We start from the raw sequence: 24490 nt of genomic DNA on the forward strand, positions 1-24490 counted from the left end.
GGCTACTGAGATAGTTTTTGTGCTCCTGGATAGAAGAACCATGCTTGGTCGACGTAAGGTAACCCACTATCACAAAACTCCAGCAGTTAATTTGGGACTGTTGCCCTTGCACTGCGGTATCACCTAGAAACAATGAGGATCAGGGAATCTCCATGCTGTTTAGAAAGAAGAAGGTGAAGTCCATGTCTTTCTGAATACACTCTTTGAAAAAGACAAGTCTACACAGCCTCTCACAGAAGTAGCCAGCCCTTGCCTGTGGAACAAGCTGGCTAAGACAAACACAGTGACCTCCACTATTAAGCTGGCCTGTAAACAGGAGGAGAATGTGGAAAAGACAACTGTTTTCATCCCATTCAAAGATTTCCTGAATTCAGGTGTTATTTCTCATGATGCCCTCATGAAAGACACACCATCCAAGGTAGAAGAGGTGGAAAAATGCACCCTAAAATATAATGTTTCCTTATTTTCTGCAGGATGAACTTGAACTTTTTAAAGACACATACAGTTTATTTGAGGGGGTGAGGTAATCTTCCAACTTTCTTGACAAATTGGCACTGTATGTCTATGAAACACAAAAGATTGTATGGCTTCACCGAAATTCATTTGGTTTGCACCGCTCCCACCTCTAATGAAGCGGGCTGTTTGGGTGGTCATTAACATAATAACATTATTCTCAAGCTACTACTCTGATTGGCTGGTGGTATTGCTGGCTCCATCCCAACTCTTGACAGAAACAATGGCTGCCCATTCAGAGGCTATCTTGCTCTTAGCATGGGCGTCCTTGTGCAAATATGTAGTTGATTGTCTCTGGTGTGATGTCACTCTGGGGTGCAATTCTGAACATCTTGGTGTCACATACAAAAGCTGCTGAAGCACAGGTATTATTCAAGCACTGTGAAAGTATGAATATGGTATTCCTTGCTGACAGCAAAATCCACCCCAAGACAAGACAAATCGTGTTTTCCGTGTTACCCCCCTTTTAGAAATGGTCTTACTGCCTAATCGAGTATGTCCTTGGTCTTACTTACTCAGGTTGACTTTTGGGAAGACTTTGAGAGCTTAATTGTTAATTCACAGGTTGATTTGGATGGGAACTTTCTCTAGCTGCAGGTCCAACAGTCCCTCAGTCTTATTTCTCTTGAAGGACTACAGCCAGGAGAATGATGTAACATTGCTTTGACTCTTACTTTTCTTGGCTCCAATACTGATAAAAAAAAAGATTGGTTGTTTCTCTGGGGTTTCTTCCTACATGCTACCTAAATTCTCTACCTTTCTGCATGCCTTAGTGTGCACCTCTGTACAGGATATGTTTCGTTGGTGTACTGTACACATACAGCATGTGTGGTCATTTTTTATATTTCTGCATTTAGAACTACCAAATGCATTGATCAAAAACCTTTTTTTAAGGTAAGAAAAATGTTTAAATCAGCTTTATTAAATGTATCAGCTGTCTAACAATCTCTAAAGTAAATATATGGTCACCAGTGAAGTCCATGACAGAACTCGCAATATAGTGATGTACAGTCGAGTTTATTTGATTTTGCACAAAATGTGTTTTTACATTATTATTGTTGCACTTGAGAAAAAAAAATTCTACTCAGGTGGTTTTTGACACGACTTTTGTTTTTGTTTTTTTATTTTTCTAATCCAGAGTGTTAGCGTGACGCTAATTCATTCCACAGACTGTTCCATCGGTTACGTATTGCAGTGCATTGGCTAACATTAGTTAAGTCCAAAAAAAAAAAATTCTCCCAATCATTTCACATTCTGCTTTCCATCTCTAGGTTCCGTCCAATCACAGTCACTCCTTCAGCTGCACAGAAGATTGAAATGATCTCACAATAGCACCTTTAGTAAGGGGGGGGGGGACTCTATCTACTTTACTATCAACATGGATAACAGAGTCAAGAAACAGATGCTGTAGACAAATACGGTGAACGAATGCTGCAAGTGCTCACAAAAACTTTAATGAACTACCTCTGTAGATTTACCTATTATAGTTTAGGCTACAGTGGCTGACACACACAGAGATGTCCCTTTTGAATATTGAACTTTGTTTTAAGATGCACTCTGGTTTCACACGGTAAACATTAAAGCCACATAAAAGAACATTATCGCTGTGCAAAGCAGAAAGAGTGTTGAACTTGAGCTGCACCTACTCTAACTAACTCCGGCCTACATTCATTCAACAAGCAAGACTGTTTCTGTTTCAGAACAGTCAAATTCTTCCAACTAAGTGATATGTGAATAAGTTAAGTCATATAGAATTGATGCACAACTAACCGCCGGTGTCAATTCACATTGTGCCGTTTACACATAACATATAACAAACATACACAAAAGCAGCAGTATATTTCCCAAATGTCTGTTTATTGTTGAGGTATAATGTAACTGAATATCGTTTGAAACCTTTTGTCTAGCACTTATTGCCACAAGCTATTTACGTAGTAAAAAAATCGCTGTGGTGGAAAAAGATGAGAAAAATAGCCAATTTTTGTGGGGGGGGGGCTAAGGGGACACACCTATTTTCTTTCCGCACTTACTTTCATTGCACCTTTCCCTTAAACCCTATATTTCCCTCACCCTCGTACAAAAGGTGGGTGCAGTATCTTGACTCAGTGTTGCAGTACTTTTATGTTAAAGGTAATTGAAGACTGCTTTCACGTTACGGTGCTTCAGCTAGATGTGGTTAAGGCAGGATGGTGGATAAAATAATTCAAGACATTTTCTTTGCACTGGGAACAGAAAGGGGGAACCACGGCAGTCTCCCATCTTCCCATTTCCACGGGCCGTCCTGAAAGCAGTTATCTCTTAATAAATTAATACCGCAATTACAAGGGTGAACCTTCGTCGGTTGTGACCATAGTTGTGTTGTTGTTGTTGTTGTTCACTAGTGGTGTACTCCTTTTGCATTTATTATCAATTCCCGTGTTTACGTCCGTTTATCAGTTGGGACTGTGTTTAACTCCAGTTCTGTTGGGTGGCGGTTGATGTCTGCAGTGTCATCACACGCTGTCAGCTGGTTGTTGTGAGCTGTCCAGCTTCTCCCGGCATTGGAGAATGTGATGGGCAGCAATATCGAAGATGAGGTGGCAAAAAATGGCAAAAATAGTGGGTGGAGGTGAAGTGGGGGACAATGGGGCGGGGGCATGAAGGCTGGCTGGCTGTCCTCGAATGACAGCTGTGTAACGACGGTACTACTCGTCCTTCTCCACTATGACCTCCCCGTGAAGCACCTTCCTCCTCTGCCGAAGCATGTGGAAGAAGAGCTGAGGAAACACTGTGAAAAGGGATAAAAAGGGTGAGTATATAACCCCTTTGTACTATGAGGCAAAAATCAAAAAAATAATAAAATAATAATGAATTTGGATCAGTTGTTAGAATCTGTGATGTGTTGACATAAATAAAAGGCGGATGAACTACAAGTTCAAAATGGTAAGGTGATAACGTATGGTGAGCAACTATCCACATAATAAAACTCTTGAACTTAACAGAGATCTGTATAAAAGCTAGCTAACTCGTGCTGTTATGACTTTTCTTTTCTGTGGTTTTCTTATTCTCCCCAAAACCTTGGATTCTAACTAATCCTACCTACTTGAACATAATTCAAAACTGTGAGGATGTATGAATTTATTCAACTTTTGGAAATTTGCATACCTTCTGATATATATTCATATATTTTCATTTACCCTTAGCAATGGCTTGCAGATTGAAATGTCAAAAAGATGACTGGTAATGTCACCATTCAAGTTATAGTATCACTGACCTTGCCAACACTTTCGTCTAGCTAGCTAACACGTTTTCTTCAAGACGTGCTTTTTAGATTTTAAAATTCTCTCCAAAACTTTGGGCCCCTACTAATCCTTTTTTTCCCCCCTTTAACGAAGAAACTTTATTCTAAATTTAAAATGCTCAGGTATTTTACAAGATGTACGGATGTAACTATTTTTGGAAATATTTGACTTTAATTTTATTTTTATTTTTTTTTCGTGGAAATGATTGGCCTACGTGTCACCAAAGGCATTGTTGAGTAAATTGATTATGATTATGTAGCCCAGTACTCATGAACACTCCTCTGATATTTCATTTCTTTTAAAAAAATCCCTCCTCTGCCATATTTCTTGTTAAGAAATCAATTTCTTTTTGAACAGATGTATAATATAAATTCATGTAATGGAGGTGTAGTTTTAAATTTTAAAAAGTGATGACATCATCCTGACATTTTATTGTGAAGGGTATCAAGCTTTTTCTGTGATTGACACGGAAGTGAGCCAATCAGGTGGTCCACGCTGGTGCGGAGTAGCCAATCGGCAGAGGTTCTCTACAGCTGACCGCCATCCTGTCGTTTTTGCTAGAGAGTGAGTGAGCGGCTTTGTTTAAACCTTTTGTTGGCCGCAAGTGTGCAGAAGACGCTAAAATTGGACTGTGCTGGACCAGCAGGCTTATGGTGGGGTTAAGTCCGCTCAGCGGTGAGTGTAATAAGGTTGTTAGATGCTTAGGGAAGTGAAAATTGTCAAGAAACACGGAGCGAAAAGGACGGCCGTTAGCCGCGAAGCTAATCTCATGTAAATTATGGGCTCTAGCTTCCCCGCCACCCTGAGAGCAGGATAAGCGGTTGGGATGGATGGGTCGATATTTTAGTTTGTTATTTTGGATAAATTGCTTGTGTCTATGTTTAAAATGCCACTTTTGTGTAACAATATACGTGTTCATACAAATTCATGTTGGTGTGCAATTCTCTGAATTGATACTCAAACTCTCGGGCTCTTGCCGTCCTAGTTTCTTCTGAGATTGGTCCACAGTCGCATCATTGATAACCTATTAAGCCAGTTTACTACTGTAACCCACTGCTAAACAGTGACCAGGGTTACAATTAGCTGTTTTTCTATGCGCTATATTTTGGTTATTATGGGATGTCACGTGGTTACTAAGCATCCAAAACCATCAACCAACCAGGAACCGCCAGTAAACACCCGGGAATCACTTAACACGCCCCTAAGCAAGCAATAGCCACCCGCCTTGAAAAGTACAACTCAAGTCAAGGAGTTCTTACTATAACGGATGCTACAACTTCATTATCATTACGATTTAGAGATTCAGATTAAAACGAAAAAAGGGTAAACCGTCCCAGATTCGAACCTATCACTTTGTTTTTAGGTCTGAGGCCGCACGTCGAATCTGGTCTAGTGCCTCTGTTGTACTTGCTGTGTGCTGTGTTGCATCCCATCCCCTTAAATTAACCCTCTTTCCCATCTATATATTACTGACCAAAGGATAAAAAAGGAGTGATGGCAAAAACCAGTGAGCGATGGGAGTTGTGTGAATGAAAGTGCGCCTTACGTGGGATGTAGGACAGCATGACAATGATGAGGAAGTAGTAGTAGTCGAAGGAGACGTTATACTTGTTGGGAAGCCTCATTGAGTACATTGCAGTTCTGCGTACGAATGGCAGGGCAGCGTAAATGGTAAACAGCTCTCCAGCTACTCCGAGGGGGTACATGATGATGAACAGGTTGTATCTGAAGGAGAAGAAAGAACGAGCCGGATCTTTAAATCTAGCAGCCAGCTTGGATGCGCACACATACAAACATGCATGCATTCAGCCCCACTGACCTGTAGTTATAGCTGGTAGGGGGTAACAAACTCTCATGCATGGACATCCACGCACTTTAAATAAACCAACAAAGAATGGCAGAGATGAACACATCCTCGAGCAGTGGTTCACATTCAGGTATCTCCAGTAGTGATGGTTTTCTATTCTGCCGGGCTGTTTATTACATTCACCTGTTGTTCTGGGTCTGAATCCTTCCTGACAGGAAGATTAGAGCACTGGCACGACTGGTGGTATCTGAGGACCTGATTGAGAACCACTGTCCTAGACTAACATTAGAAAGAGGTTAATCCCAACTTCAGGGTCAAATGGCAAATGTTATCTTGAAAGGGTGAGTTGAGGAATCAACACTCCCCCTAAGACAGATCCACATTCCCTTTACATTTGCATATTAAGTATTTATTCATCTCTGCTTTACAGAGAAACTCACAGCGGGTAGTGCCAACTCACATTTCCAGCTCGTCAACGTTAGAAGCAGTCCGCAATATTCAAAAGCAAATCACCCGAATAGATGTAAAAACGATCCCTTGAATGATGGCAAAGGGCAAAGAACTGGGTAAAAGTGTTTAGCGCTGTCCTGGGTTCAGTCCCAGCCCTTCTGTGTGGAGCATAACATGATCTCTCCATGTTTGTGTCGGGTTTCCACCTGCTGCAAACCCTAAGTCGTCCATAGTTGTGTGTGTGTGTGTGTGTGTGTGTGTGTGTGTGTGTGTGTGTGTGTGTGTGTGTGTGTGTGTGTGTGTGTGTGTGTATGTCTGCTGGGATAGGTTCTAGCTACTAATAACTTTGAATTAGATTAAGCAGGTGCAATGACTGACTAAAAAAAAAACATGTTTGTTTGTTTTTGGATTAATGACGCCATGAGCGTCTTCACAGCCAGTAGGGTTCAGTGGTGGTAGTTATGTTGATCCTATCTGATGCAGGATATTTGATGGAGGTAAGAATCAGACGAAAGATCTGCACACTGTACTAATGGCTCCCAGCAATTCTAACTGAGCAACGTTTCGATCCAACAGAGATCTTTGTCAGGCATTGCCAGATCAACGTCACAAAGCAGAACAAGCAGTATGTAGACACAAACACATCCATCACTCAGGTGGTTATTATGCATGATTTAGGGATAGGCAGTATGAGGAAGGCTGAATGCAAGTGCTGTAGAGAGATTTAAGGACGTCAGCCAAAGTAAACATCTCAGCAAAAGAAGGGCTGATTCAGATAATAGAAGCTCCCTCTGCAAGGGATTGTCCAGAAATATTGACATAGTGTAACGTGCATGGAGAAATAGACTCGCTAGCTCTTGGCTAATGGGTTGGACCCTTTAGTCGACTGGTTAACGTAGTCGTCCATGGTGCGGGAGACATGGGTTCGCGTTCAGCTGCGGCGGTTCCCGGCTGCCCCCCGAATTCGCTACATTGGTGTCAGAAGTGAGATGGTGATACCGTGAGGTCATCGGAAGCACGTGCACCCAGAGGCGTGAGGGAGCTGATTGCTGAAGTGCGGGGACCTGCTTCCCAAAGGAGAGGGGTCGTGTAACGTGCACGGATAAATAGACTCGCTAGCCCTTGGCTAACGGGTCAGACCCTTTAGTCGACTGGTTAACGTAGTCGCCCGTGGTGCGGGAGACCCGGGTTCGCATCCTGGCTGCCCCCTGAATTCGCTACAATATTTTGAAGTCTGATCCTAGTCTTAGATCAGTCTTTAAAGATTCCCCCATGCATCATGCACAAACGTGCCCCCAACATTCGTGATCTCATAGTCAGGGCCGACCTTCCACCAGAACGACCTGTTCACTTCTTATTGGCCATTCCACATGGTCATTACCAGTGTGCACACAGTATAATTTCACTTTCAAATGTCAATCATTTACTCATTCCGGCAAAAAATTAAATATCAAGGGTGTCATTATTTGTAACACAAAAAACCAAAACAAAATATCATCTACATGAGCAAAAGTCCCTGTGGCTTGGCGTACATCGGAAAAATAACACGCTGTCTCAAGACCCGTATTTCAGAGCATAGTAGTAGCATATGTACTAACAATCAAAAGACCCCCGTGGCTGTGCATGTCAACTCATTCAGACAAACACAACCCGTCCACAGTGAGATACACTGGGATTGAACATGTGAAACCCCCTAGAAGGGGAGGGGGGGTCATCAACAACATCCTTTTGAAAAGAGAGGCATTCTATATTTTCACCCTTAATACTCCATCACCTGAGGGCTTAAATTTAGATTTTGATCTTAAATCTTTTTTGTAATTGGTTATTGTTAAAAAAACAAAACATCTTTCTAAATATGAGTGACAGACCCTATTTCACTTTTACAGATATCTTGATGAATATGATTGTCTCTCCCCAAAAGTTTATATCTGTCGATGCAACCTCCCTTTTCATTCTCTTCCTTTTGTTTGTGTTTTGTTTCCTGTTGTAGGTATCAACACAAATTCTGGCCAATCGCTAGACTCGACATGCCTGTATTGCTTTAAAATTGTCTTTGGGCGAGCAATATATTAGTTTAGTCTTTTCTACCTTTTCTATGTATTTTTCCATATTCTAATATTTATGATAATTACGCGATTTATGATATATATTTAACTCAACTTCTTATGTGTTGGGTTTAATATGTGCCTGTATAACATTGATCCTGATGTTTCTGGTTGTTTTTGTCCTTTTCATCGCGGCATGATCTGTCCCCCCATGTGGGAGTATCAGACGGTGTTGTCCAGCTCTGTTCTGATTGGTAAGCTTGAGAGTTGACTGACTCTCAGTCATGCAGACCACAACCACCTGAGTGATGGATGTGTTCGTGTCTATATATTGCTTGTTCTACTTTGTGATGGTGATTTGACTGCCTGGTGAAGATCTCTGTTAGATTGAAACGTTGCTCAGTTAGAATTGCTGGGAGCCATTAGTACAGTGTGCAGATCTTTTGTCTTGATTCTTGCCATTTAGTTTGATTTTTGATCCAGCAAGAGTTTTTTTGGATGTGCGTACCCTACATACACCCTGTTTGTATTTGATGGAGGTAACCACCGAGGAGGCCTCAATGGTGCTTTCGCTTATTTCACCATAACTTGTAAATGACTGTAAATATTGTGCGTGATTTCATTATAACTTGTCTAATCATTAATCACTGTGTAGGTACAGAAAATCTGTTAGTGTGTGTCTGCTCTGTACACTTGACATGTATTACATGTCTATCTATCCAGGAAGAGGAACCCCTCCTCTTATGCTGTTTTTGAGGTTTCTCCAATTTTTTGCCCATGTTTTTTCAGTGGAATTTTTCCTTCTGAACCGAGGGTCTTAAGGATAGGGGGTGTCGTACATTGTACAAAATGTAATGCGATCGCAAAAGCCCTCAGGGACTAAACTGCGTTTTGGAGCAATACACAAATCTGGCTTGACTAGAGGAGGAAGACATGGCGAAGTGAGATGTGACTTAATAGGGAGAGGAGGGTAGGAGAAGAATGGGGAGAACGAGGTGTTTCTTGAAGGAACAAGATTGCAGATGACAAAGAAAAACTGGTTGTATCTCCATGGTTCTAGCTGTGATGTGAAGGCCATAGGTCAGACCCTGGCTTTGATACAGCAGAAAAAGCTCGCTCAGAGACCTTGGATGCCAGCAATGGGAGTTTTGAATTTGACATGAGCTGCCGGCAGATAAGGTGTGGGTGGGAAATGATATGGCGAGAAGGAGTTTGAAGGCAAATGACGTACTGTTATATTCTAGACACGTTGCACCGGTTGAAGGGAGTACTTTGGGAGCCTTTCCAAGAGGGAGTTACACAAGTCCAGACAGAAGAAGACTGGAGCTTGGAAAAGGAGCGGGGATTCACCGATGACAAAGAGTCCAATTCGGCAGATGTTTTAGGGTGCTAATCTGCCAGATCAAGTTACAACTGCAATGTAGGTCTCGCTAAAGAGTTGATGATTGAATAAGGCCATTAAACACTTCATTAATACAGTGATGGGTGCCAGACACCAAAACGACATGCATGTACATGCAACTCCTCCTGTCTTTGCATATAAATGGCAATGAATATCTTACTACAGAGATTCCTGACTCTGTTCCCTGATACTCACAGTACTGCTGGTTTTCTGTTTTGCCAGAATATTTATTGAAATATGTTCACCTTTTGTGCCAGGTCTACAAATTTCCTGATCAGGCAGCTGGAATACCTGACTGAGTAGAAAACCAGCCATACTGCGAGTCCCATGGAGCAGAGGTTAGAACCACTTTCTTATGAGAAGGATGATGTGAATAAATCAGTAGGCCTTACAAATGTGAAGTTATTCAACAGAAGACACGTGGGCATCTTGACTTGGAACGCTAATATAGCTTTGCTTATTGGATTGGAGTTCAGTTTTTGGAATTACCTCCAATTCCAAATACAAGTCCTTACACTTTTCAAATATATTGCACATTAGCAACTGACGGTGCTTAAGTGATAACTAGGAAAAACCTCTTTCTACAGCGATACTTCCGTCACCAATCTTTGTCGGTTGTAGTTTTCAGTCTTTGTCATTGCGCCAGGACACTGGTCCAGCAACACCAGTTAGTGTTGGCTATCGAGAGGGTTGAGTAGAGTAAGAGACTCTTTTTATCAAAGGAGCGGTCTACATGCAGTGACTCGGGGCTATATAAGAATCCTGCATTTACTCAAGAATGTGGCACAGGCTCGGGGGGAGCGTCTCAGCGGATGTGAGAGAAATGTAGTGCGGACATTCCATGACCAAAACAGATGGTCTTAAAAACAGGAGCAGCTGAACATGAGCCCCTCTCAAGGGGGGCCTGGCGTCTCCTCCATGCTTAAAAGGAACCCCTGAGAATGCAAGGCGAGGAGGGGGGGGAGGGGGTGGAGAAAAACAGCGGGGTACAGTGTAGAAGAATCAAAAGCTGGGTCACAAACGCTACGCTAAGAACACGGTGGCCAAATTACACAAATAAACCAAACAGTCTGCTGAAGAGCAACTCAAAAGATGGGAAAAGTGAAAGTGCAAAGTCTCGCTAAGTAAATGGGGTTGGTGTTACCGGTAAATTTCCAAATTTTGATGCGAGATGTGACATCTCAGGTCGGTAACCTATGCGCATTGTGTGTGTGTGTGTGTGTGTGTGTGTGTGTTGAATAGCTGAAATTGTATACAGCTGAAGACCCTCACCGCTACTTGAATTTCCTCGCAGCCCCTGCAGCAGAGCGCTATGCAAGGCCAGACTGCCCTGTCATTAGTGCTGCTCATCCTGTAGGCCGACATTACGTCACACTACAACCGAGGGACTTCACACACGTCACACACTGCAAAAACTGGTCTATCTGAACAAGTCTGACAAATCACACAGAAACATCCCGCTGTCTTATTTCAAGAATCATTTACTCATCAGGAACTCACCAAGTAAGATTATTTACCATGATTCAAGAATATTTATCTTGTTTTGAGAAATCTTATGTAGATGAAATATCTCGCAGCGCTGGAAAACTGTTTTGCTTGGTGAAATATGCTAAATCTTTACTCGATTTTGACGCGGCATTTTTTGCAACGTACTCACAGTTGAATTGTCTCATTCCCCCAAACTCCTCTTTATGTATTTTAACAGCTATACTGACCAAGTTTTTCCAAACAAATCCCCAACCTCCGAGAACCTGTGATAGTTGTATAATTGCCTGCATGTGTTAAGCGGTTACTCAAATACTTCGCTCCCAAGCAAAAGGTAACCAGTGTGCATGGAGCCACATAGTTATGCTAGAGATCCAAATCACCATAAACATATCACGTCCTCCCTTTTTTTTATGCAGTGCAATAAAACTGCCTAGCTAAATATAAACCTGTGTCCGCCGGCTTCGCTTAGGGCTGCATTGTCCTAAGTGCGGTGTTAGCAGTTAGTTCAACCTGCGTGCGCACACAGAGAATGGCTAATGAGCTGCTAATCAATAAACACACACATGCTTCTCTTCTCTCCGTGAGCCGGCCGACACTTAATACACACGGCTGAACTGTATCCTGATGTAAAGCCGGCGTAGGCCAGTGAGACAAACACGCAAAGGGGCGAAAGCTCCGTAGCAGGCCAGCATGCTCAGACACAATGTCCAACACAGCAACAACAATAAAAGCTCAACAGAGCCATCAGACAAGGCCTCTCCACCTGGCCCATTTGATGAAGTATGGCAGGGCGTTGAGCAGGTTGAATGTGTAGTAGGAATAGCGGGTAATCTCTGTCACCGTCCACACAACCAGGAAGAGGATGACGCTTTCTTCATTCTGGATCTTCCGAAAAGTCAACATGGGTGGCAAATTTACATTGGAGGCGGGGTATAGTAACACTGGATAGTCAGTCATGGCAAATTCTACCGTGGACAGTACATGTGTGGGTTTAACAGATGTGCAGTTTCATAGGCTAAAATAAGCAGAACACTGTGTGCTTGTCACCTGTCTGATGCTGTTGGTGATGAACCAAACCATGAAAATCCGTGAACACACTTGAACCCCGGTCACAATCACAGAAGTCCTCACAATACCTGGAGAGGAGTAAGAAAGAAGGCACAATTTTATATTGGCATGGGTGTTATCGCACAAATATCTATTTTGGAGTAATTTTGTTCAAGAACATCACATACCAATGGCGCAATGTCCCACCTGTAAAACAAAACGGATGAGAGTGAGCTCATGTCTCCACACTTGATGTTCACTTGTCTATTAGCTCGAAGGCTACGTTGTTAGCATTTGAGTTATCTGTTCAGCAAACCGTTGTCGCACTGCTGGGATTTTGGCGGGACAGGGTGAGGGCTTACCTCAACTAATGCAAAGGTCTGGAAAAACTTCAGTGTCCTTGCTATACTTCTGTACAGGCCCTTGTGTGTGCCCTTCTGGATGTAAAACCGAATCATCGCCATTGCCAAAACTAGCCACCTGGAAAGGAATGGGCAACATTAGAAGCATTAAATGAGGGCAGTCCAGTCGTCAAGAGGCTAAGGCATACGGTCATAAAGGATGGCGTCTAAAGACGGCCAATATCATACAGCAGATTACAGAATGGCTGCAAACTCACAAATTACTTTGGATAAAATGCAAACTTGGCGGTGTGAAAGTAAAAAGTGAAGTGAATGGACTCCCTCTCACTGCACTGGAGGAATAATATTAAAGTATTACCACTGTGATAAAGTGAAATTACGAGTACAAATGAGTCTTACAGTAAAGTGGGCGAATAACAGTGTTTGGAGATGTGTGTTGCCACAACATTTCTCAAGATGCCTTTGGTTTCACCAAAACGACAAACCGATTTTGCTTGTGAGTTGAAAAGACGAGGTCAGACTGGCTTGATTTGAAGCCTAACCAGAATCGATCTCCTCAAATAACCCTCACCTGGGTTTCCATTACATTTTTACAGCACTACGTCCAATAAGGTTACACAGCTGACCTGTGGGAGCAATACAGAACTTTATGAGATGCTGGTGAAGCAACATTGTATCGATCCTGGAGGAGGAGACATGACATGGATGACAAGTCACTTGTCACCAAGAGCAGACAAAGCAATGACTCGGAAATGTTTTGATTTCATTACTTTGGTTCCTCTGGGTGCTCCAGGTCAGGTGAATCGGCTGTACTAAATTATCCCTAGGTGTGAGTGAGTGTGTGTGTGTGTGTGTGTGTGGGGGGGGGGGCTGTGATGGCCTGGCGGCCTATCCAGGGTGTCTCCTCACCTGCCACCCAATGACTGCTGGGATAGACTCCAGCATCCCCACGACCCTGAGAGCAGGATAAGCGGATTGGATAATGGATGGATGGATGGATGGTCAACTTTGGTTACGTTTGTTAAATATGCTATCCGAAATGTTTTCAACTGGCTTTTGACAAAAGTATCACAATACAATGAGATCAGAATTGTGTTGCAACTATTGTAAACATCATGAAGAAGCCTCTGCATCGAGCGTAGCGTTTTGTCTTAATTCACCATTAGTCTTTCAATTTGTTTACGAAAAAGCATATTTCATTCTAAAAATGATTATACTTTGGAAATGCATTTGGCCCTTTTTCAGCACACATCTCTATACACCTACCCTGCACTGAGTTCCAGTTGCTTTTAACATGTCACAAATGTGAAAAAGAAGAAGAAAACACCTTTAGGACCCCCCCCCCCATTCATTTGTATCTTGTCTTTGTTACTGAAGACACAATAGGGGAAACCCATGAGAGCTCACCGTTTTTACCTGGAATTATTTGGTTAGTCTACAATCCATATGAAACATTGCGAAACGGCAGGGTGGCTTTTTTTCGACAAGAAAAATATAATACACACGCGCCCGCGCGCACACAGTTGCAGGTCAGTCTTGGATTTATAAAATTGTTTGCTTTTATTTTGAAATGCCATTCGAAAGACCGCGCGTCTAGTACATAGTGTAACGTGCATGGCTAAGAAGACACGCTGGCCGCTGGCCCGCAGGTCTGACCCTTTAGTCGAGCGGTTAGCGATGTCTCCCCGGTGCGGGCGATACGGGTTCGCTTCCCGGCCGCGGCAGTTCCTGCGGTTGCGATGTCCCCCCGAATTCGCTGCAATAGTTTTTTACATTTCTGTCCATGGTCATAATTTTCAATATGTAATTTTGCCACTGTACAGGTGTCGATGTTGGAAGGTGATGAAAAATCCTTTTCTTCCTTAACTGTTTTAAGATTGACTATTACATTATTAATGTAATTGTAATTCATAACGCGCCGAATTGCTGTGCCAACGGCCAAAACGCAACTGTGCGTAAATACGCATTTACACACAGGCTAGCGTGCCACGGGCTCGTCTGAAAATGTCACCTTTCAGTGTCGTGGACAGGCTCAAGAAAAAAACAAATAATAATAAAAATAAACCTAAAAGTTCACACGACTTTTTACCCCTGTAATAGTGAAATAAACGTGTAGCTGCTTCACGACGCGCAGGATTTATAACGTTAGTGCCAATCACCGGAGTTGTTAAAAGTCTGCCAGTTGGCCATGTACCCCCCCGGACCTGAGCGCGCTGTCTAAACATATCACTGCAACTGTCGGCAGCAGCGCGGCCCTGACGCGGACGCCGGACAGTCGACCGTATTTGGAAAGAGACTGCGCCGCCGCCGCTGACGCGTTCACACGACACCCATTTTCTCGCGATCGGCGACTTTATACGTGCCACGCTTTGTTTTATCGTACTCTATTCTCCTCTCTACGCGAGCCCGTCCCCGCGTGCGTTTCCGGCTAAGTTTTCACGAGGTCACGGCGTTGAGCCCGAACCGGGCCGCCGTCCTATAAACGGCAACACGCGGAGCGCCGCGGCGGCGGCGGCGGCGGCGGAGGGAGGGAGGAGGGGGGGGGGGTCTCAAAGCGCGCTTCACGGCCGTTTCGCCGGCGCGGATTAAAAGTCCCAACGTACCCGGCCGTCATGGCGATGTTGTAGAATGTGAGCCATGCGGTGGCGAGGGCGCTTTTGGTTCTCTTCTTGTTGTTGTTTTCCTTCTCCTCCACCGGGCCGTCCTCCTCGCCAGACGCCATGGTGCCGGGGACACGCTGGTTAACGCAGACGCGGTGCGCGATTGCAGCCGACAGCTGGCTCCATGAAACCCGCCGCGCCCTTCTCGCGGGAATAAGGGTGGGACAGTCCCCAACGCAAGTCCCCCTACCTTGTGGCAGGACACCTTAACTGCCCTAACGCCCATTAACTTGATCTAGACCCTAAAATTGTGTATTTACCCAACACCACCACCACCCCCCTCCCTCCTCCAACCCCACCCCGTCATCTGTTTATATAAAAGTTAATTCACGGGACATAAGTCATGGGCCGTCCGTTGCTGCGGCGCTCTCTTATTCCCGATCGCACTTGATACCGACTTGCTTTGAGCTATTTATACTCGTTCATTGAAATAGCTCTCGCTTGTTTTAAGACCTCATAAATAGACCCGACAACTGGAGTTGTCAGCATCGTAACTTGCGCACGGCCATGGCAGTCTTTCCACCTACACCGTCACCTAAGATCAACTCGATATTAGTTTACGTTTCCTGCGTGGTTGTCAAGCGCCCCCCCCCCCCCCCAGTGAGTGCTGGTAGGCGGACACCGCCCTCTACTGGCGCAAACTGGAAAAGAAACAAAATGTGCCGCTGTGTTCGTCTGGCAGCGTTAAGGGGTCACAAATCATGAGCGTGTTTTACAGTGTCGCGGTATCTTATCCGCGAAGCGTTGGTCAGACTGGGAGGACAGCGTCACACACGTGATAGAGATAAATCAAGGTGTGTTCCAGGGCTGGTCTAAACTGAGCTGTTTTGGGTTCCTCTGACCCAGGTCTTACGCTGTCCTACCCCGTCACCGTTCCTGTAGGTTTAGCGAAGCAACACCGGCGCTCTCATCCAGCCCATCCATCTTCATCTAACCAACAAAGCAATTTAAGGCCTACTGAGGCAACGGATAACAGCAGATCTAGCCCCATCCTGGCCACAATTGCCCTTTCTCATCACGGTTTACTACCACTATTGGTCTATTTAGGGTGGCAGGCCTTCCTTAGTTAGAGGGTTTATGTAGATGGGACTAATGGCTTGGTAAGAGTGGCCATAGTCCTGGTATAGAGAAGATATGGGTCAGGTATAATTGGTGGCATTTGAATAATTCATATGCAGATGTTTCTGGATTGTTATCAGTGTTGGACTGAGTGTTGTCCTCTCTAATGGAGGTACAGCCTGAGAAACTGCATCATAGCAGAATCTAAAATTAGCTTCTCTCACGGTGCCCAGTAGAAATATGTGCACACTATAGACAGCGCCAAATATAGTGCAGACCGTCCTGATCCTGATCCGGTTACCTGATCAAGTGTTTAGTTCGGAATCGGGTGTCATGTGTCTAACGTTGGACATGGCACAATGACCTGCTGTGAGAGGTGCTGGTATCCAGACTATGGAGGTCAGCAGTGCATTTATACATTATCATTAGCTTGGGTGTCACTTATGTATAGCATATATTATGGAGGGCTTTTTTTTACTCAAGTCAACATTAGATTATATAACATTACGGGACGCCCGGGTGGCGTGGCAGTCTGTTCCGTTGCCTACCAACACAGGGATCGATGGTTCGAATCCCCGTGTTTCCTCCGGCTTGGTCAGGCGTCCCTACAGACACAATTGGCCATGTCTGTGGGTGGGAAGCCGGATGTGGGTATGTGTCCTGGTCGCTGCACTAGCGCCTCCCCTGGTCGGTTGGGGCGCCTGTTCGGGGGGAGGGGGAACGGGGGGGGTAGCGTGATCCTCCCACGCACCACATCCCCCTGGCGAAACTCTTCACTGTCAAGTCAAAAGAAGTGGCTGGCCACATGCAGCCCTCCCCGGATCGGCAGAGGGGGTGGAGCAGTGACCGGGATGGCTCGGAAGAGTGGGGTAATTGGCCTTATACAATTGGGGAGAAAAGGGGTGAAAAGATCAACAGAAACAAAAAAGATAACACTTAACACTTTTCTGATTATCGAAGCATGTATTTTAAGTTGCTTCCTCAATTATACTCTCAAGGGTTAACTTGTTTGAAAGATTTTTGAATTACAGAGGCCATTGATGCTGGCAATTAGTTCATAATTTTAGTGGTTCCTTGTGTTCCTAGATTCAGGGCTTGCATTTGGCCTGTGACGAACAGAAATATCACTTAGTGGTGTGTTGGCATTAATGGTAGAAATGTGCCTTTTCGGAGTTCAACTCACAAATATTCTGTATTGAATAATGTGCATAACTCATAACTCCTGTCATGGTGTCACATTGTGCCACTAGATGGGGATGTCTAAACATGGGTGGAAATACAAGCAAGGATTTTGGCCAGTTCTTGACTTGGTCATTATGCTGCGACAACACAGATATAGCCTCCTTGTTAGGTGCACAAACAACAGCTCTTGGATATTGTGTATTCATCATGGGCGTCCTGAAGGCTAATTGTGCCGTCATTTATTTCAGAGAGCATGGAGATGGATATAATCTGTGTGGTTCTAAATATCTTCATTTCCCTGGAAAGACGACTCATGTATATTTGTTGCTCCAAGTAAGGCCATCCGTATATCTTCCTGACATGACGTGATCCGTTTGAATTCATTTTAAGAAAAGCCCACCGTTTAATTCGGCTTTATTTAGTTTGAGCGTGTTTTTAAAAAAACTGGAATGTTCTGCTGGGATTACATATACAGTGCCATATCCTTCAGGGCACAGAGATAGAGAAAGTTTGTTTGTAACCTGCATATAAAGAGTGTAAAGGGGTAGTCCCATCACCGTCACACCAACGTACACAATGCCTAGTGCAGTGTAAGCAGTTGGGTGAGCAGAGAGCCAGGGCTGTGCTGTGTGGAAAATGCTAGTGGAGGAAGACAATGCGCTGGTCCGAGGCCTGACCAGCCCTCCGCGGGACAGGGCTTGCTTCGCTGCGACAACAGCCCACCCCCCTCCAACCCCCTCCGCACTCCCTCTCCCTCCCCTCGTTTTCTGTTTTTGATCGCCCCAGTGCAGGGGCTGCCACAGCATGGGCTCGGGGAGGACGCTGAAGTTCGCCCTCTGCGAGGTGCTGCAATTTGCAGGCTTTTGCGTGCCCCTCTTCATCGTCATGCAGAGGTTCGCCATCATCGTGGCAAAGGTCAAAACTTCGGCGCAGCCCCCCGGGGACGGCAGCACGGCCTACTGGTTGATCGTGGCCTCCTCCATTGCCTATGTCACCACCACCGCCCTGCTTGTGTGGGTACCCTTGAAGTATATGGTATTCATGAAAAAGAGGTTCCTCGTTGGGAGGAAGAAGTGGTGAGTTTCTCCTGCCTTGGTCCTGAAGCCTGGGTCTAGCCAGCATGGGAGGTCTAGCACTGTGCCCAGTTGTGTGCAGTCGGGGAGCTAGAATCAAAGCGAATGGTGATGTAAGCTGAGCCTTGCAGTGAGAATGTCTGCCAACTACAAACTGAACAGCTGGTCTGGGTCTAAACAGGCCTGTAGCTGGTTTGTATGGCACAAAATTGATTGGTTGAAGTATTTTTTGGCGCTGAATAACATGAGTTTGCAACTCTCGCTACACTGTCTTTGTTCTTACTTCCCGCTGTTTTGTTTTGGGGTTTTTTTCTCCTCTCTTCCTCTTCCTTCTCTCTACTAGGCGGCCTGTGGCCCTGGTGTATGTGATCCTCTCCACTCTTCCCTGCTTTGCCTTTCTCGTCGCAAGCTCAGAGGTAAAAGTTGTTGCAAAGCATTTGTCCTTCGCCTTTGCTGTTTGTGCCTGTTTGCCTGACCTTTGACTCTCTTTGTGAGCTTTGACCCGGCAGTTGCCGTATTAGTGACTAGAGTCACCCTGCCATTGTAATTTTGTGGAGGTGACTCTGGATTAAACAAACAAGTTGCGTGGCAGTATCACGGACACTGTTGCACCGGGGCCAGTTTTGACCCCAAAACAAACTTACTTAAATTTTTAGATGATTGTTAATTGCAGGGCTTTGTGGAGTTGAGACTGGTGATTTGTGAAGAATCCTATGTTTCTCAGGGGACAAATCTCCATCCTTGTGAATAAGGAGCTACTGATAAGCAGCTGGGTTCCTCTTCCTGATGCAGCTTCCCTGAGCAAATCATCCATCTGTCAGGCGCATTGGCACTTCCTCACTGGCCAAAGCCCACATCCTATTAGCTGTCTATGTGGCACTTTCTAAAGGCCGAGGTGACCCCAGGTCCCTTGCTTATCTGATGTCTTTTACATAAGAGCCATAAATTGAGCTCAGTTGACCTGCTAGTCTCTTTTGTTCTGTGTCCTGTTGGAGTGAAATCCTGACAAAAGCAAATATCGGGGCCGTGAGCGCTCAAAGCCCACAAACCCACCCTTATAGAGCATTATACAAATGTGCATATTGTGATGTGTGCACGTCACGACTGTTGAGATGAATGCACGGACGTATGTGCATATGAAAGTATCTCAGTTTTACTGGGGTCAGTTAAGGCACCAAGATTACAGTAAATAATACAGTTAAAGTTGATTTTAAATTAGTGTAGAGATATATGAAATGATATTAATGTATTCCTGTTGTTTGTCCATCACAGGTTCAGATAGATAACAACTTGAAACATGACACATTCACAGAGCTCCCCGTATCAATAGTCCTCTTCTCTCTCATCTGTATTGACATTGTGGAAAGGATACGCCACTGCAGGCTAACGGGACAGGGTGAGTGCAGACTTTACAACAAAATTACGCACCAATGTCTCACTTAAGCTCATGGGCTTCATTGGACTACGTTTTATCACACTATTGTCCTTATCCTAATATATTAGAGGCTTGGGAGGCTTTGGGTAGCTAATACAGCTGAAAGATTTACTACGAGTTTGCTGTCCGTTTTAACCTTCCTCCAACTAATCTTTGCCTCTTAGCTCAAAATGTTTGGCTCAAATGCTGTTATGGAAATTAACAGGAAATTTCTCGGCTCAACCAATTTCTCATAACATCATGCCGAGTGGACAGTTTTCAAATAACATTTTCCTAGAAAGTGTAATGTCTGTTTCTCTTGAGCTCCTTGATGATTACAGATGACCATATGTGCAAATTCCTATAATTTTGTGATTATTTTTATGTCAGATGGTTTGAATCTGACTTCGTGTATCTGGCTAATCAGCAGAGCAGTAGAAAGATGTGAACCATATTTGTGCCGTTTATAAATTTTGAGATAAGCGCTTCATTTGACACTTTTATAAACAGGCCAGTTTTGGCCAGCTCACTGGGTTAATATTTGCAGAGCACTGTTTTAAGTTTTAAGATCACTGCAAGTATGGATGAATGCAAAAGATGCTGAGAAGACCCAGCTGTATCTCTGATGTTGGTTTAGTTTTTCATATTGTGTCACATCTTTTAAAGGACCAGTGTGTAGGATTTAGTGACATTTGATTCCATACACTCAGCCCTCCCTTTCCACGTATAACCACTGTAACTCTTCTTCAGTCTGAATTGTGCTGTGTGAGATGGGGACCGACACTCACTTTGATTTCTGTGTGGACTTTTATTGCCTGGTCAACAAACATGGAAACCCATTGGTCAGTCACATAGGTACAGCAATCTCTAAGCACAACTCGACAGAAAAATTAGAGGATGTTAGTTTAGCCCACTAGCTAGTTAAGCTAGCTATAAATACTTTTGACAACATATTACCAATTTAGCAGATTCAAGCAAGTGCAATGCAATCACCACATTCTGTCATCCAATCAAACATAATTCCATGATAGCTGTGTCATTAGGTTACGCTTTTGACAGATTTAATATAAGGCTGTGCTCCCTACGACCTACCATGGACACAATCCTCTGGTACTGGCACGGCGCTAATGTCACAGCTAGAATTTACATACCAAGGAGAGGCCCGCCAACCAGTAAGAATCCACTATACAAATACAAAATTAAATTTGACTGGTTGTTATCCTGGCAAGTGGAATCAACAAGAAAACACTGTTACGCAAACGTCTAGGAGAACTTATAGTGGCCTTCGGGTGCCAGTAGCTACTTCCAAAATTATGTCAAACTTCTCATAACACAAAATGGTTAGCCATCAACAGCCTCTGCTCTTCCTCTTCTTCTTCTTTCAACCGGTGCATTTGTGCCAGCACCACCAAATTCAAGCTGCCACTTCAATGTAAAAACGCGAAAGGCCTTCTCTAGAGCCAGTAGTTGGTTTGTCCGTTCTGGACTATTGTAATAATAATAATAAATAAATCTCATATAGCGCTTTTCTAACACTCAAAGTCACTTTCCAATAAATGAGGTTTATTGTAAAGCGTATGAATTGTAGAATCATGGTGATGCAACATACCAGGCTCCGTGGAAGAGGACCTGCTCCCTATGTACATATGAAGGGCTCATTCTAAGCTAACGAAAACACAATGATTCGTAGTTTCAGGTGATATACACTAATGAAAACATAGTTATGGGTATTATATTCCATTTCTGCCAATAGATCCCCCTAAATCCTACACACTGGTCCTTTAAATCTGCTGTGGGTCAAGAGTCAAAGTATGGTCCTTAAACATCATCCAATAAATCACTTTAAATCACTTTATTTCCACTTTTTCCCCTATTTCATTTTTATACCACATTTGTAGAATATTTGTCATTTTTTATCTTTGGTGAAAGAAGGCTATGACCACAAAGGGTGAAACTAGAAAAAGGCACAAAAAATGTAATGTTAGTTGTCACGAGGAGGTTTCAGTCCACAGATACAACTCTTTTCTCTTCGGTCTTTCCAGCAAATGATTTGGAGAGAGACCCTGAAATCCCCTCCACTGTCCTCACACGTGTTGAACAGGTAACACCGCTTACACCTGTAACGCCGGCTGCACCAGGGCCAGCTGTACCAGGGCCGGCTGCACCAGGGCCAGCTGCACCAGCGCCGGCTGCACCAGCGCCAGCTGCACCAGGGCCAGCTGCACCAGGGCCAGCTGCACCAGGGCCGGCCGTGCCCAAGCAAGCTGCACCCACTCCCACTCCAGCAGCAGCAGGCCAACACAATGAGAGGGATCAAAATGGCGCAGGGGCCCGACCTGAGACCAATGGGACAGTTCTGGGGATACCAGGTAATCCTGGGAGACCATTTAGTATTGCTGGAATGAGCTCACGCTCAGCCAGCACTACAGCATACCGCATATCTCCGTATGCCTACACGGGTCCGTTTCGTTTCCTGTGTGCCAGCGACGCCCGGGCAGACATATTTGTGGACAGTTTCATGTTCTGGATGGATACAGTGGAGATGGTGAGGGTGGCCGGACACCCCTCAGTCTACTTTTCGGGCTGGGTGTTTCCCATCTATATCTTCAGCTACCTGTCCTGCCTACGTCTGGTGGTCATGCCTCATAGCGCTCTGCTCTCTTCTCTCGGAGTTGCCCTACAGGACCTGCCCTTCCTCTTTGTGCGAATTGGCCTCATTGCCTTCTTTGGCTTCATCACGCCCCTCCTCTATCTGATGAAGAACCTGTTGGTCTGCCTGGCCTTTGTCTATTTCAACTTCATGACCAAGTTGAGGGTCTTCAATACTGAGAGGATGTTCCTCTGAGACCAAAATGTCAAATAAAGCCAGTGAAAAAAGTGGAAGAAAAAAAAAACGTGGTGCAAGATCATTTGCTAAATCAGGAAATCTAACAGAATGTTAAGGTAACTATGAGCAAAATGAGAAACGTATTTATTTGACAAAGATTATGACATGGGGAAACGGAATGGAGGGTGGTGCCCCTCGCAGGCCAAAAGGGAACACTTAAATTCCCGTAAAGGACCTAAACTGTCCAAGGACTATGTGTTGTGATGTTGTTTTATTATTGCCTTCTTGTTCAGAGTTATTTTTTTACCCCCCGAAAGAATCCCCCTCACCCAAACCAAGGCACTTTGAGAATGTACCTGTGATGTCACTTGATGAAAGACTTAATGACAGAGGAAAGGATTTTTTTTCTATTACCATAAAGTGCAGTGAATATGTTTAACATTAAAAGATGAATCAATGTTGTTATCTTAGGTTTTTCTTGCTAAGTTATGATCATATTCATAAAATGACAACAAAGGTGTGAGTTTGTACCTATGACACATATTTTGGTAAAATGAATAAAGAAAATAACTTAAATATCTCTTTTAACCATACAGTGGTATGATTCACCAAGCACACAAGCCCTATAGTTAGTGAATGAAGCAGCATATCAGTCAATAGAGGAGAGTGAATGCATTTGGATGTGTGCACTGCACCGCTTGGCCTAGACTGAAAATAAATGGAATACTTGAATTTATGGGACAGAAGTGCACTGATATTTCAGCCCATTGGCTTCCTTAACTTCCAGTTTTTAGGAATTGAAGTCTTTGACAGAGTTTAAATACCTGATTTTTTTTCTTTTTCTTTTTTTTGCAGTGCAGAGACCTTTTTGTTAGTTAAGAATTCAACTGTGCATGAGGTTGATTTAAACTGAACCGTAAAATGACCCAGTTCAAGTTTTGATGGTGCAAGTGTGGGTTAGGTGACCTGGAGTCACACCAGTCTTTTATGTTGTGCAAGAGGATCATGTGATCTGGCCTCTGATGACTTTTCCCAGGAAAAAGATTTTTCCCCCTTTTTCCTGGAATAACCTCACATCTCCTCATCATCCCCCTCTAGAGGGGCAAATGCTCCCTCACCATTTTAGATCTTGTATTGTGTCAGAAAGACTTCTTACACCCAACACAAGGAAGCCTCTCTCAAGAGACTTTCCAGCAAAGCATGTAGACCTATTTTATATCTATTCATTCATTCATTCAGTATTGTCAAAACACAAACAACTATGTTCACTCCATTTGAGCTGCATTAAAGCTGTAATCTGTGACTTTTCTCCATTAATAAGTAGTTATTTCATCCATTTGAAACGTGATGACAAAAGCTAATGTGAAAAGTCTAGTATAATACAAACTACATCAAACAATAGCACAACACCGTTGTACAGTAATAGTGATTGTCCATCGCAAACAACCACGATTTGACGTATACCCAAATGAAAAGAAAAGGTCGGTAGGATTTTATGGAGGGAAATTGATTTACCTGGCAGCCAATAATGACTGAACATTTTTAGCACAATGTGGACATCGATATATGTGCTACTAGCTAATTTTTTAATTTGATGGTAGATGTTCACTCATCTTCCCAACCTTGCTCCACATTTTTGCTAGTGTATACCTGCAATTGCAGGGTGACATTACTAGAAAAATATTGTATTTCTCAGGAAAAGAAAAGCATTATTCTCATAAATTGAAAAATAAAATGGAAGTATTTTTTTGTGAATTATTTGAACATAGCAGTAAATTAAGTGCAGATAAAAGAGGTAGTGAGGATGAAAATACTGTTTTCATTTCATGGGACTTTTAACCTTGCATCAAGCCAGGTGCAGCTGTCAGAAGCAGGTAGAA

The 24490-nt window shown here is 43.8% G+C and overlaps 2 protein-coding genes across 2 annotated transcripts; one reads left to right on the forward strand and one right to left on the reverse strand.

Annotated features, from left to right (window-relative positions):
• Positions 1-1519: 1519 nt before the first annotated feature.
• hacd1 (3-hydroxyacyl-CoA dehydratase 1) lies at positions 1520-15259 on the reverse strand. Its single transcript, XM_056299543.1, has 7 exons — positions 14999-15259; positions 12396-12513; positions 12222-12240; positions 12034-12122; positions 11750-11871; positions 5341-5519; positions 1520-3280 (listed from the first exon to the last, which is right to left on the reverse strand). The coding sequence occupies exons 1-7, from the start codon at positions 15115-15117 to the stop codon at positions 3198-3200; spliced, it is 729 nt and encodes a 242-aa protein (XP_056155518.1). The 5' UTR covers positions 15118-15259; the 3' UTR covers positions 1520-3197.
• Positions 15260-18100: 2841 nt separating this feature from the next.
• On the forward strand, positions 18101-22647 carry LOC130130087 (transmembrane protein 236). The gene is made up of 4 exons (XM_056299817.1): positions 18101-18372; positions 18713-18785; positions 19642-19765; positions 21826-22647. Exons 1-4 carry the CDS (start codon positions 18101-18103, stop codon positions 22626-22628), a joined length of 1272 nt encoding a protein of 423 aa, XP_056155792.1. The 3' UTR covers positions 22629-22647.
• Positions 22648-24490: the final 1843 nt, after the last annotated feature.

Source organism: Lampris incognitus, chromosome 19, assembly GCF_029633865.1.
Source record: "Lampris incognitus isolate fLamInc1 chromosome 19, fLamInc1.hap2, whole genome shotgun sequence".
Taxonomy (NCBI): Eukaryota; Metazoa; Chordata; class Actinopteri; order Lampriformes; family Lampridae; genus Lampris; species Lampris incognitus.